Source organism: Halichoeres trimaculatus, unplaced genomic scaffold (genome assembly GCF_033239565.1).
Source record: "Halichoeres trimaculatus isolate MK-OKI-2021-1 unplaced genomic scaffold, fHalTri1.1 fHalTri1_scaffold_23, whole genome shotgun sequence".
Classification (NCBI taxonomy): Eukaryota; Metazoa; Chordata; class Actinopteri; order Labriformes; family Labridae; genus Halichoeres; species Halichoeres trimaculatus.
This window is the reverse complement of record NW_027437201.1, coordinates 4,735,435-4,749,826: the sequence shown is the minus strand read 5'-3', so window position 1 is coordinate 4,749,826 and position 14,392 is coordinate 4,735,435. Positions and strand designations below refer to the sequence as shown.

The following is a 14,392-nucleotide window of genomic DNA, read 5'->3' as shown; positions in this document are numbered from 1 at the left end:
GTTGTTGCCGTGTTATTACCGAGAAGAAGGTTAAGTTTACTGAAAGTTTACGATGACTGTCGGAGGGGCCTGGAGATTAATATACGGAGCTTTTATTAAAATTCATATAATTATGCAGCAGCCATCAAAGGCAACGAGTTCTGCGTGGGGGAGGACAGGGTGATTGAAAATTGCAGCAGCAGCAGCAGCAGCAGCAGCCCCCCCTCTCAGATGATAGCCAAGCAGTGTTATGAGAAAAGAAAGGGCCCTTTTCTCATTAATATGTGGGAGGTAGATTTCCCCTGTAAGGCAGGCCTCCTGAGAAGAAAGGTGTGTGTTTGTCCTTTGTGCACTGATGGACTCTGCAGGAAGCAGGGCTGGCTCTGCAGGTTGCTTTGTTTGCACCTGGGATATTTTTCTGCAGAGGGTCTAACCTTACTGAGCTCACAGGTGCAGAGAAGTACGGAGGAGATGGGATTGTGAGCATGTTGATGTTTTTAACTTTAGTGTTTCAAAAGTTTAAACATGAGATTTTAGGATTCTTTGGTATCATTCTGGATCATTTTTGCTGTGTATGAGTTTCTGTAAGTTCAGTTCTGAAGCCCGTTAATCATACAAGTCAACATCAACAACATGACTCACTTTGTTGGCATCAACTCGAGAAAAAACAAATATTTAATCCTTTACATCCCTTGCAAAAATGAAGTATAACTTTTTTTTTTTCAGCACAAAGAAAAAAATTAAGACAAATTTGGAACGATATTTCTAAAAGGCTGATATTTTCACTTTTAAATTTCAAGTTATATCAACTTGCATAAAAACAACAATAAAACACATGAAGTAAAAGAAAAACATACTCATTTCATTTCTTTGAGTTTAAAGATACAAATTCAGAGCGATATTTCCATGAGACCGATATTTAAATTTTCAATTTTACATTTGTATAAACTCACAAAACAGCAACAAAGTTTTGATGTTTTCCTTTCACTGCTGCCACAATCAAATGGAAAGCATTTATTTTATCTAAATTATGATGGAAATCTCAACCTCTTTCAGAAAAATATACAACAAAAATTTGGAATTTTATTCTGCCAAAGTGGATATTTTTATTAGCCCCATTTTTTAACGATCCGTTTGGATTATGTGACGAAAAGCAACAAAAATATTATGCAAAACTTTGTGCGTGAGATCCTTTAAATAAGCGTCAATATTTACTTTGAAATTAAAGAGAAAATTTTTCATTGGGTTGAGGTTTTTCTACAGATTAAGACTTGGAATGATATGGAATGATAAAAAAAAAAAACGAAAAAAAATTTAAGTAAAACTTTTACGGATTGGAATTTGAGTAAGAATATTTAAAAAGTAAAAATATTGACTTTAGGATTAAGAGAAAATCTTTAACTTTGTTTCTCTTCTAGAGCGAGAAGATCTGGAACGATATTTTCTCTCCAGCGATATTTTCACTGGACGAAAAAAGAACAACAAAAACAGTTCTTGAAACTTTTGTTGATGAAATGTTGAATAAATCAGAGTCCATCCCTTACATGGGAAAAAAATAAAGCATTGATGCTCTTATCATGGTTGATCTGTTGATTTCGATATCCTCTTTGCTGATTCATCATTTTAATCCAAATTTTAGCGAGTGAAACACTTTGTTACCTGTAAAAAGTTTGTTTAATCTCTTTTCTGGAGATAAATCTCAGGAAGCAAATCCCACAGAGGTCAAACTAACGGGACAAACACGTCTCTGACTTCCTCTAATTAGTATTTAGTTAGCGCTTCCTCAGCTCTGTCTTTCCTCCGCTCTTCCTCCCTGGATTGGCTGATACTCAGGTGTGTGGTCTCTAATGGCTGAGTGTTACAGTTTACTTGCAGCGATAAGCCGACCAGAGGAATTTTAAGCCTCGCAAAAAGTAGTAAATTATCTGCAGTGTTTAGGCTGAGATCCAATTTCAAATTAATTGTGTCTTTACGGAGTAAAGAACTGGAGATTATGTTCATCCTTAAAATGTTTTCCAGCACCAATTAAAACGCCTGCAGTTATTGATCTTGTTGATTTTATTGCTGGAATTTGCATAATCTATTAAAAATGAATGATTCATGAGGCGCTCGTTGCTGGAGATCGGGATTCTGGGCGAAGTGAAAGACTTGAGAGATAGAAATCTTTTGTGTCCTCTGCTTATCCTATTAGGGCTGAAAAGTACCTGCAAAGCAGGCTCAAATAAGAAAGGGATTTAAGGCCATTGTGCACATCATCGAAATTCAGAGGCAAGAAGTCACTTCCATTAAAAGCCGCTCCTTTTCTCTCCCCCTCTCCTCCACATTAACGCTGTATTACCTGCTAAATAGTCCCTCTTACCCCATAAAAACACCAAAGGGTTCCATGAATATGTGGAAAGGACAATTGCATATTGTGAGCTAATGTCTATTGTTGATATGGGAAGTAATTTCTTTGATGAATTCCCTTCGAGAGATGGATTTCATCTCGACTGCTTCTTATTCTTGTTCATTCAAACTGCTTGAGATTCAAAGAGTGTGAGCGCAGGCTGAATTTATGAATAGCAGAGGGTGGAGCCCTGAACTTTTTTTTGTGTATTTTTGAGAAATAAATGGAGAGATGGCCTTGATACGGCCGATTGTCCACTATTTCTATAGAGAGTCTGTATTTCCTGAAATTAGTCAGAGCCCACCTGTTTTCTCAGAGCTGCTTCAGACTTAAGAGGCATCTCTGAGCGCTGAGTGGATCCCCTCGAGCACTCAGTGGGAGTTTTACATATCTCCACTCGGTGACTGCATACTCAAGACTCTTTAAACATATTCCCTGCTGGGCCTGTTAATGGAGGCCTCCAAAGGCTCAAAGCCAGAGTGTCAATGACACTTCTCCTCCTCCAGCAGCTGCTCCTGTGCGTGCTCCTGTGCGTGCCTTTTATCCCTTTCCTGTGAACCCTCTATGAACAAAACCTCACTCAGCAAACACAAACTATCTCCCTTCAATTAGGCAAAGTGAGTGAGTGCTCTACACGGAGGGTACCCAGACCCGCCGTTGTCCAGTGAGCAGCGAGCACAGCTCAGACGGGCGAACCTGCCGTCAGTGACGTGTGGCCCGGTGACAAACGGCTCGCCCGTCTCCCCACAGGGGGACACGCACGCCCACGCTCTGAAATTAATGCTTATTCCTTCTTCACAAAAGCAAACTAACCTTTGAGCACACATTTGATAATGAATGACTTTCAGCTGCGTTTGGGGAATTAAAGCAATTTGGCTCTCCAAACATTCTTTACTTAGTTGTAATTAATTAGGTGCTGAGATTTTTTGGCTGGTGATAAATTGCCCCATTCTGCATATAGCCTAGAAAATGGAGGTCAAAGATTTTGTGGTTGTTGTTGTAGCAAACATGAAGGTGTCCCTGTCATGCTAAATTTAATACTCTTGCGAGCAAAAGAGTCGTTCACAAATGACTTTGTATCCGTGCCAAGAGAAGAGAAGGTCACCCTGTGTTTCTGTTAAGAAGAATCAGACGACGTTTGGGTGAAAATGTTGTTTCGTTGTTGAGATAAACTCATGAATCTTCTCAGTTTTGGGGAAAAATGCAGTAAAAAGGTTTGAAAAGCGACTCCAGCAGTCTAAATGATGTCACAGCACTCACGTCACACTCGATTGTCAAAGACTGAATCCCAGGCTCATCAGTGACTGTTACAAACCACTTCTCGACTGAAGACAGAAATCAACAGGCCTTTGTGACCAAAAGTATTTAATTTAATTTTTTCACAGGAGAGGAAAAAAAAAGAAAGAGGACAGGGGAAAATAAACCACTTGATTTGCTGGCGTTGAATCTAAGGGGACTGTCAGAAGAGAAGAGACAATCTAAAGAAGGTCATCTTTTAATGAGAATCTGGACACACATCTCTGTTGAAAACACAACAAAGGCTAGCAAGCAGCTAATGAGGCTATCATTGCTGTACAGAGAGTTCTCCAAACCGGCGCCTCTCTGAAAGAGGCGCTTTAAAGTGGACATAAAGCAACAGTCACAGAGCTTCTGGCAGCGCCTGCCAACTGTATCCTGGATTATACAAAAACAGGTTGAGACACAGGCTGCAGTTATTACTGACGGTCAGTGGATCAGACTGAATGTGATGGCAAACACTCAGAGCACAAATGTTAAACAAACGAACAAAACAGGTTTTTCACATTTTTAGTCTTTCACTTGTTGGGTTTCGTTTTTTGTTTTTTTCTTTTGTACAGAGGATAAAATGTAAACTTGGGATTTTACAGAATAACATAACAATTTTCACTTATTAACTTCAAAACCAAAAAGTGAGTTCAGTTTATGTTGTTACAGTTGGAGCTGAGTATCGATGTTGTGCTTCAGTGCACTGGATCAGTATCAGGCCTGTTATTGATCAGGTATCTGTAGATTTATCGAACCAACACAAGGTTAACTCCTCCAAAATCTGGAACTGACTTTAAAAATAATACAAAATATTGTGTCATTAACTAGGGCTGCAACTATAGAATATTTTAGAATTCTAGTATTCTACTGAAAATCCCATGGATTAATCGAGTAATCGGATAAAATACATTTTTGTTTAGTTAAAGAGCAGTTATTTTTCAAATGATAATTTTCCTCTTTAAGAAATAGAATTTTCTGATACAGCATGTCAATAAGAGCACTTGCTTTGGTAGCTCCAACATTTGTAAACACACTTTGACACATTTTTTGTGCCTTGTACATCTCATCAAATGCTGCGGACCCAAATGGCACCCGTTTCGTAGAATGACCCATTAGTCTCCAAACTCCAGAAAAGAAGCTAGATTTGTTGCTAGTTGCTATTTTGTATAAGAGGTAGCTTGAGGGGTCTGAAAACTCTCTTAATATGGCCTCAGCTCTATTTGAAATACCACTCTTTGATCTTTTTTAAAATTAAACGATTCCTCGAGGCGGAGAAAATTACTCGAGTATTTTTTTGTAATCGAGTACCTCAAATCATTCGAGGAATCGTTTCTGCTCTATTATCAACACTTAAAAAGAAAATACTAAGAATTTAATCAAATGCTAATGGACTTGAGAGTATCAACTCAACACAAAGAAACAAAAACTTTCAACTTCAACACAAACTCAAAGCTGTCAGCTGAAGTGTTGAAACGTTTAGTTTTAGAGTTCAAGAAGAAAAAGAAATCAAATAACCATGATGGGTTGACAGGATGAAAATGATCACAGCACTTCTTTTTTTTTATCTCTTTCAAATGAATTTAGGGAAATTAGATGTTTCCTTTAGGCATGCACACTGTAAATCTGCTAACCTGTTCTTTTTATGAATTTAAATCTCTTTAAATAGATTCACTTTTACAAAGTGTGTTTGAAACATGTAAGAAAAATAAAAAACAAGCCTGGTTCAGTGCTCGCTGAGACAGTTAGACAATAGTTAGCCATGCCCACACACACACATACATGTGCACACACACACGCACACTCACTAACACAATGGCCTCACCCCTGCTGGACCCCCCACCTGCAGCACTCCCCCGGCTCCCTTTGACTTATGTGCACTGGCTTGTGGCTAACTAATTCTTATTATAAATGAAAGGTCCGGCATGACCTCACTCTTCTGTGTAAAGCTCTTTAACTCTGCGGCTGCAGCGCTCACAGATTAAACAGAAAGACACATTTCACCAGGTCCAGTACAAATGTTCAGGTTTACACCCACTTCTTTCAATCTTAATATATTCTCATCATATTTGATGCTTGATTTTAAGAAGATCCCTGTGTACAACATTTCACTCTGACTGCTTGGTTCACAAATTCTTCTTTTCTTACTTTAGAGTTGCTTTTTGGAGGACGTTGTTATCAAATAAAAAACACTATTTATTGTTCATCATTTAACCTTTCTTTGTTTGTTTTTTAAATTATAATTTTCTTATTTTATGCTTTAATTCAGAGGGGACAGGACAGCAGATAGAGCAGGAAACAGGAGGAAGTGGGATAGAGGTCGCACCGCTAGGAAGCTAACCTCATGTTTGAGTTTTAAAGCACTGTTAAAACACAGTAAGAGGTCAGGGTGGTGAAATTTTCCAGACACATTTTTAATGATACCAATTTGTCATGACTTTCTATGTCAATGCAATGCATCATTTTCCATTGTTACATCCCAGAACTGTTAAATCTCCTATATCAAGTATGACATTATAGAAATCTACCGGAATGAAATGAAATATTTTGATTAAACTGTCTTCGGTGACATCTTAGACTGCTCTGAGTATCACTGGACTATTCTTGTAGTATGTTTTACCTCTGGTTTTACCTCCAGTTTTTAATACTACACTGAGACACTGAGGTACGAAAATGAGCTTCTTCACCCCTGCTTCCTCTTCTTCCTCCCTGGCAGGCTTGAGTCCTGTGGACCCCCAGGCCCTCCTCCCTTCATTTCCACCACTTTCACTCCCTGCTCCCCCATGGCCTCCACAGCAGCCTGTATACCTGCCAGCCTGTAGAAGACGGTATATGTGTGTGAAATACCCATAAGGCCTCCTGGCTCACCCTCACTTAGACTAATAAGCTGCTTATGATAGAGCACATTTAGAGTAAAATCTGAGATTTTCCAGGTTTACTGTTACAGGATGCAGAAAGTAGCTCCGATTTTACAAAGTGTGTCCACCAGGCCGTGTTGAATCATCTTCTTGATCCTAACTACCTTCACAGAGTTTCGGTTTCCTCGTTTCATTTGTAAAGCCGAAAACATGGACAACTGTGGCGTTACAGCGCGTTTCATCTCCTCATTCCTCATTAAACCTCCATTCGGCGAGGATTTCCCCTCTCCGAGTCCAAGTGGCCCTCACAGCTGACAATATAACAGGGGCCTCTCTTACCCCGGCCCCTGTGCAGATTGGGGTTACGTGCCGTTGTCCAAACGTCCCTGTGGTCAGCGAGGACAGCCCGGCCGTCACTCTTAATTACAGGGCTGAATATCTGCAGAGTGACGCCGTGCAGAGGGGCCTGTGTGCTCCGACTTTACAGCCACAGTGGAAAAAGGGAGCGAGAGGTGCTTTGTGGGAGTCAGCAGAGGCTGCCATATTTAGGCAGGTCTGAGCCGCGTAATGAGGACGGGTGTTCATGGGTTCAGAGTTCACATTCATCTGTTGTCTTGTTTTTTTCTCTTGTTGGAGAGGTGAACTGAGGCTTCAGTGTTCACTTAAAGGATCCTCTAAAACCCAACGGTCAGCGTGTAAACTGAGCTGTCGACCAGTCACAACTAACTTTTTGTTTTGTTTGACCAACCTAAACGGTCAGTGTAGTCCTGCTGAGGCTGGTGTGCTTCTATATCTGATCAAACTATTAATCTTAACACTGTTAGGAGACAGTTAGTGTGACACAGGTTTGATAATAAAATGACCTCAGACTACTTGTTATCAAACACCTAAAGAGAAACTTTTAAGACCAGTAGCTTTACTTTGGATCCATATTTATATATTTTTAAAAGAACAAAACATTTTTTTAATTAAAAATTAATTTTCATTTAAATTAAACAATAAAAAATACAAATTAAAATGTTGTAGTAACCTAAACGTTAAAAAGTGAACATTGTGGATGATTATTTTTCTTTAAGACCACGAGGCAACTTCTAAAGTTCAAATATGAAAAAGAATAAAAAGAGGTTTATTTGCTTTACAATTAGGATTAAAGGAAAAGAAAAAATAAGTTTAAAAACAAAAATAAAACACTGACACATTTCCAAAAATAGAGTTATTATTTGTATGCATGATGGGAAATAATGGGAAATAAAGCCAATGCCAAAGTGCTGAAAACTGCAGTTCCTTGATTGTCCACTTGAGGCTGGCACCAAAAGCCCCAGGAGCCACATACGCAACCATTCTAAAAAATGTGATCTTTAAAGCAAAAAACAAACAAACAAAAAAAAAACAAAAAAAAAAAAAGACAAGACACAAGGAGACTTTCTCTGTGCCTTATACTAGATTGACTGAAGTTCTATAAAAAAAAAAATTCTGGGCTTCGAAACTCTGCTTCAAAAACCAATGGGTGACATCAGAGAGACACTGACCCAATCTCAATGTCCCCACCCAAGTCCACATCAAGTCTGTGGGGTCTTAGGTCTGTCCCACTGTGAGATTGTAAAATGCGCGAGGCTCTCAAACTGACATTTCAAGCCCATTATTCACCCTTTCTACAAATTGGTATAATTTAAAACTTAGGCGCAAGGGAATTTCCCACAGAACCAAATCTGTAAAATCTAAGATTTATGTTGGACCAGGTGTAACGTGTTCAAAAATTATCACTAACTTTTTTTTACACTGTTTGATAGAAATATATATTTTTTAAGTTTTAAAAGAAAACATTTAATTTGAATTTTCTTTTTTCAATGCAGTCATAAATAACCAAAAAAGCAACATTTGAAACAAAAATATCCACATTCAAGTAAAGCTGGAACTTTAATGTTTAGAAATTTTGAAACAACTTAAGTATTTATGAAATTGTAGAATAAACTTGAGTAAGAAATGAAAATCAAAGCTTATATAATCACATACTATTGCTCATTTTAACCGTTATCTCTCAGTTTAGAGTCTTTTTTTTAATACTGTTCAGTTGTTCAGGGGACTTTGCTGAAAAATTAGTTTTTAAGGGGAAGTTTAAAAAAGTTTAGTTTTGCATTGCGGTAATGCAAATGTTACTGATGGATCTGAATACTTAACACTTATTTTGTACTCAGTTTAACAACCTCACAGTATCCATGATGTGTATTTTCCTCTACCTCTGTCTCTCCAGGTCGAGATATGGCAAACACCACCCTACCTGGGTATCCCCCACACGTCCCTCCTACAGGCCAGGGCAGCTACCCGACCTCCACGCTCGCTGGAATGGTTCCTGGTAAGTTTGAGATGACGTCAGTGCTTCTTGTTTAAGTGAGTCAAGCAGGCGTCATCGTCCTCAATCCAAACAGATGTGGAAGCTGTGGGAGCAGAGGGAAGACACCAAATTACACAGAGACTGTAAACATTGACCTGCAGAGTCACACACTCTTATATTAGCTCAGAGTGTATGAGTGGATAAGACAGGCTGAATAAGTGATCAGACAGTGGCACAGCTTCCCTCCCTCTCTGCCTTATTGACTCATTATCGCTCTGCGTGGCCGTTCATACCGGGGGTGGATAAACAGCAGCAGCCTCCTCTTGGCGCTGAGCTGCAGAGCATTTCCCCTCCTCTGTTTAACCTGCAGCTCAGGTTAACAGCAAACAGTCAAGGGTCAAAAGGCAGCGGCATGGGAGCCCCGCAAATATTCAAATGAGCGTCTTTCTGGAGAGGTCAGAGAGGGGATGCAGTGTTTGATGCTGCTCCTAACACACAGGCAGGCACATTTTCACCTAAACACAGGCGGCGTTTTGCTTGAATGTGATTAAACAGCATAGCTCGGGGAAACCAGTGGAGTGTGTCCTGTGTTAGCATATCGTTTACCAATCACACAAGCCATCACAGGCTCCGGCTGTTCCTCTTTCCTCCCTCCTTTATGAAGGACCACCATGACATGGTTCATAAACACTTCAGCCAAAAGCGTTGTATAACTGAGTTGTTTGTTTTTGTTCGTCGATTTTGACAAAAAACTTCAGACCTCGTCACTGAAAGTTGAAATTAAGCTTTTGATAAGAGTAAAGCTGAAGAAAAAATCCAACTGCACAAGTAGGATGACAAAAATAGTTGGGTTTATGTGGTAAAAAATATTAATTTGTTTAAAATATTTTTTTCTTTCACTTTAACATATTTTTTCTTCAATATGTAAACTTGCAATGCTGTGTTCATGTCCAGCATGGAAAATTGCCTACTCTTCCTCTCCCTCACAGTCAAAAGGATGCATTTAGGTACCTAAACATAGTACAGTTTGATTTTACATGAATCAGTACCCGGTACTTTTGACAGAGTTCGGTCAGTACCTATAAAAGTACCTAATTCTAATACCCATCCCTATTTCAGTGAATAAAAAATTGAGAAATTCCACAAACAAAAAGCATGCATCTGTTTTTTCATTAAATTCAATATGTTTTTGCACAATAAGCTGACCCATAATGTAATAAATAACTCTGTATTCTCAATAATCATATTTTTTAAATTCATTTTGCAGCACATTAAATTCTAAATATATTTGAATATTTTGTTTACATTAGTTTTGGTTATTCTAAGCATTGTTATTGCTTTTTCCCTTCTACTGCAATGAGAAACTTCAAAATAAAAGCATGTTTGACATCTCTTAGCATACTGCTAATGCTAAAAACAAAGCTAGCACCCAGTAGCAGAGCATTCCACCTTCACAGTTTGGGATTTTGGCTCATAAAAATGTTAAATCCTTTTGGTGGAAAAGCATCAAGTCAAACACGCTGTCACTTGCCGTTTGTTCTTACGTAGCACACACCAAAGATGAGCCTTAATCCCATGGCTTGTGGTTTTGTGTTACACCCCATTCATCCTACAGCCAACAGAACCGCTGAGATTTAGTGACAGGCACCAAACACTGTTAAAGCAAAGCCATTTCTCAGCAGCTTCATATAAAATCTCGCCTTTATTGTCTCATAAAGGACAGAAACCAACAGCAGTGCTCACTGACATGCTCCAAGTTACTTCCCCAGCAATGAAAGCCTGTTTGTAGCAAACACCAAAGCTCACACCGGAGGGGCTTCAGATCGGGGATGTTAAAAAATTCCTTTAAGAAGGGATGCAGGATTTATTGCAGCGTATCAAAAACGTATGCATGAAGCTGTTTATTACTTCTCTGTATTTATTAGAGCGCTTTGGAATATACTGGCGGAAGAAGAATGGGTAGATATCCATAAATGGGACAGGAAAGCCGCCTTCAGTGTCACATCCTGTATTGTTCAGTGTTGCATAACTTAAGTGAAATGAAAAAGAAATAAATTACTTGCTTGACTGGGCGCACGACGATGACTATCATTTTCCCCCTCAAATTGCATCCTGTTTTGAATGACGAGAAATGACTGCATGTGAAAGGGTAATGGTTTGACGCATTGAAATGCTAATTGATTGGTTGTTTTGTTTTGCAGGGAGTGAGTTTTCGGGGAACCCCTACAGTCATCCACAGTACACGACCTACAACGAAGCCTGGCGATTCAGCAACCCAGCATTACTAAGTGAGTAGATGAGACGAAACTGGAGTAAAGCGATCAGTTGACTGTTTGTCATTAACATTAACACTGTAGCTTTAGCTGCTTTAGCTATGCTAAGTATGGTTAGCACTGGATGCTTTAGATCTGAGGCTGATACAAGAATGATAATCTGCTTGTTCAAAAGTTTGGGATGCTTTTTATCTGAATCTCAAAACTGAAAACACAAACATGGCATTAGCTGCTGGAGTTAGCCAGCTAACTGCTCAAACTAGTAATGACTGTGCTTAGCTGTAGCATATGAAGTACACAGGTCAGAGAAATAAAAGATATGATAACCTCACCACTTTTTGAAAACTGCCCTGACACACTATTACAGCTCCATTTCCATTCTGTAAACAAGAGCTATGTTGATCCAAGTGTTAGATTAGCTGAGGATGCTAACTATTTGTCTGTTTGACAGCTATTTTTAGCTTTGAAATACCCCATTATCATCTATGAAGTGTATAAGCACACATTTGAGGTCTTTTTCAAAGTATTTGTCTCAGAAGAAGTCAGCCAGAAAATCCATTTTCTTCTGAGTCATGAGCTAGCATAACATTCTTGGCAAGCTAGCAAGTCATTTATAGCAAAATGTGTGGAAAAACGGCAATTTCAGACTCTGAAATGCAGCAAGGCTGGTTAGATAAGTGAGAGACCTGCTTTGATTTATTTTTGAGAGGAAAAAATTGAAATGTAGTGTAAGAAATTCTGTTAAAAGCTCTAATTTATGTGTATGTGATTAGCGCTCAAGAGATTTTAGCTTAAAATTGTCAACAGTTTTGGGGCTTTTTTTTTTTGTAAAAAAAGAAAATCATTGCAGGGGGAAAAAATGAGGAAACTTTTTTTACATATTAGAAAAACATAAATAGGACCAGTAAATTACTGTTAAATAGAATTAAATTAATACACAAGTACTGAAAACAATTAATTTTCATGACTGCAGTCTTTGTGGATCGGAAACACAACCCTGTTTGGCCCTGTTCCGCTCTTTTTGAGCCAAAAAAAAAAAACACACTTTGGTCCATTAACATCTCAACAGGAACACAGAGTTAGATCAAAAACAGTTTATCAATTGTTGGAATCATCAGCATATACGTTAAGCCATCTTAAACACCATTTTTGTCTTTTATAAACGTATAGAGTGTTTAGTGAATTGGGTAAATGGTAGTAAAAACTGTATTTGTTGTTGTTTCAAATGGTTCGTTCTTCTGTTAACTTTCAGGTTCCCCTTATTATTATAGTGCCGCATCGAGAGGCTCCGCCCCTCCCACTGCTGCCACTGCCTATGACCGTCACTAGTTACCATGGAAACCAAATCAACCTGCAGGACCATGGCCTTAGCCTCCATATTGCCCCGGTGTGAGCGGCATGGTCCACTGGACACTGAGAAACTGCGCGTAACATGTTCCTGACTCACACAGTGAGACAGATTTTTGGGACTCCAGACGACTTCTCTCCTCTCCTCTCCTTCTTCACGAAGCTTTTTTGGACATTTAAAGCCAAAAAAAATCCACAAGACGGCACCAGAGACACAGAAAGTCGCTGCACACATGATGATATCAACCGTGGCAACACGCAGCTGGTTAAACAACAACAGAAAAAAAAAAAGACTGAAAACAGTATCAGAGATTTTTCCCCCCTGTAGCAGAGTCACAGTTCCACCCTCATGGATCAATACTGTACATTCCTTTTCCTGACGACTCTCAGCAGGGACGCTGTCCAGAACTTTCAAATGTAGCAGCAGCCTTTTGTTTTTCCTTTCACCATTCATCTCCTTCTCAGTTCAGACGGCAGCGCAGCGAGATCTGAGGAGATTAGCGGCGGCACACGCAGGGCTGTGGCAGGCAAACACAGTTTTTTTGATCCATCTGAAACAGTCACCGACCAAACATCCAGCATGACTCTCAATCGATCGCTTTTGATGCCATGAGAAGATTAGGACATGTTCTCTGTGATACACAATCAAGATGTAAAAATGAAAATGAAATGAATAAAGAAACATCGACAGAGCCATGCAAATATATCACCACGGCTCTCTGTTTGCAAGATTTCAAGAACTAGTAAATATATTCTTAAAGTAATTTTTTATTTCATTTTTATAATTCCTAACCTGCAGACTGCTTGGCTAGTGTTCCACTCTTTCTTATTTGTCAGGATTCAAGAAAGTCATCAGGCTGTGTTTGTATTTTTGTTATTTTTGCACTATTTTGGAGGTTTGCAACACTGGAGCGTTATTATGCAGGAAAACGATGATGCATATCTTGCTTTATTTCACCAACCTGACTGTAGTCTGCGTCTGAAAAGGCACTTACAGCTCCACAGTTTTCCCTGTAAAACCAAGGCCCATCATGTCACCGCCTTGACGTGCACTACCATGTCCTCACAGCTTAGGTTTTTATTTAAGTCGATTAAGTCTTTGGCATTCAACTCAGCAGAGAAAAAAAAAAAGAAATTAAAGCCATTTTAATTCAAACCTGTACAACATTTGTCTGTTCAAAGCCAGAAGCGTCCAGGATCACTCTGATTGGATGATTCTGATGCAAAGTCAAAAACAAAAAAAAAAAAAAAAAAAAAGCAGGGCGACGATTTCAGCTAAATGCCTTAAACATGTTTCCTCCCACACTTTCCACGCCAAGGTGTTTCTTTGACTCCAGCTGGAATTATTCTTTCTCCATCTGTCAAGTGAATGTATTCGCATTTGCCAAAGACTTAGTTCTTGTTATTGTTAATTTACAGGCCGCCTTTATGCATCATGAGAGCAGTATTATTATTATTATTGTTGTTATTATTAGGACAAACCCACGTTGTTCATGAGGAAAAGTATATGTATAAATTCTATGCAGTGCAGAGATGGTCATCATATGCATATTCAGCTGTAAACCTAAAGGTAGGTGGAGTTTATTTAATTGTTATGTTATTTACAAATGGTTCATTTTGTAGAAGGATTTTTTGTGTGTGATGTGAAGACACTTCTCTGTAAATACAGTAAGAAAAAATGTCTTTCATGTTCATGGGTATTATCACTTTCATTATGCTGGTCTCACTTGTACAATAATAAAAGTGTCTGAAATCTTTTACGCAGAAAGAGGCTGGAGGATGTTTCTGAGAATCTGGGACTGAACTTTTTTTCATTTTCTCTCAAATTCTGCATTTGACAGTTTGATATGCTAACGCTTTTATTTCCTTTGAAACAATAAATGTGAACAGGATGAAACTTTAAGGTTGTTTTAGACATTAGCAGAGCTGTGCAACC

At 38.8% G+C, this 14,392-nt stretch overlaps 1 protein-coding gene across 4 annotated transcripts in view; it reads left to right on the top strand.

The window, feature by feature from the left end:
• pax2b (paired box 2b) overlaps nt 1-14,099 on the top strand; it is a 37,791-nt gene extending 23,692 nt beyond the window's left edge. For 2 of the 4 annotated variants that reach the window (XM_074663876.1, XM_074663875.1), the window contains exons 8-10: nt 8,756-8,857; nt 11,038-11,124; nt 12,381-14,099. In XM_074663876.1, the coding sequence (XP_074519977.1) occupies nt 8,756-8,857; nt 11,038-11,124; nt 12,381-12,502 (311 nt within the window). In that variant the 3' untranslated portion in view covers nt 12,503-14,099. Of the gene's footprint in view, nt 1-8,755; nt 8,858-11,037; nt 11,125-12,361 lie in introns of all 4 variants that reach the window. The other 2 variants (XM_074663878.1, XM_074663877.1) reach the window with 1 other exon arrangement.
• Nucleotides 14,100-14,392: the final 293 nt, after the last annotated feature.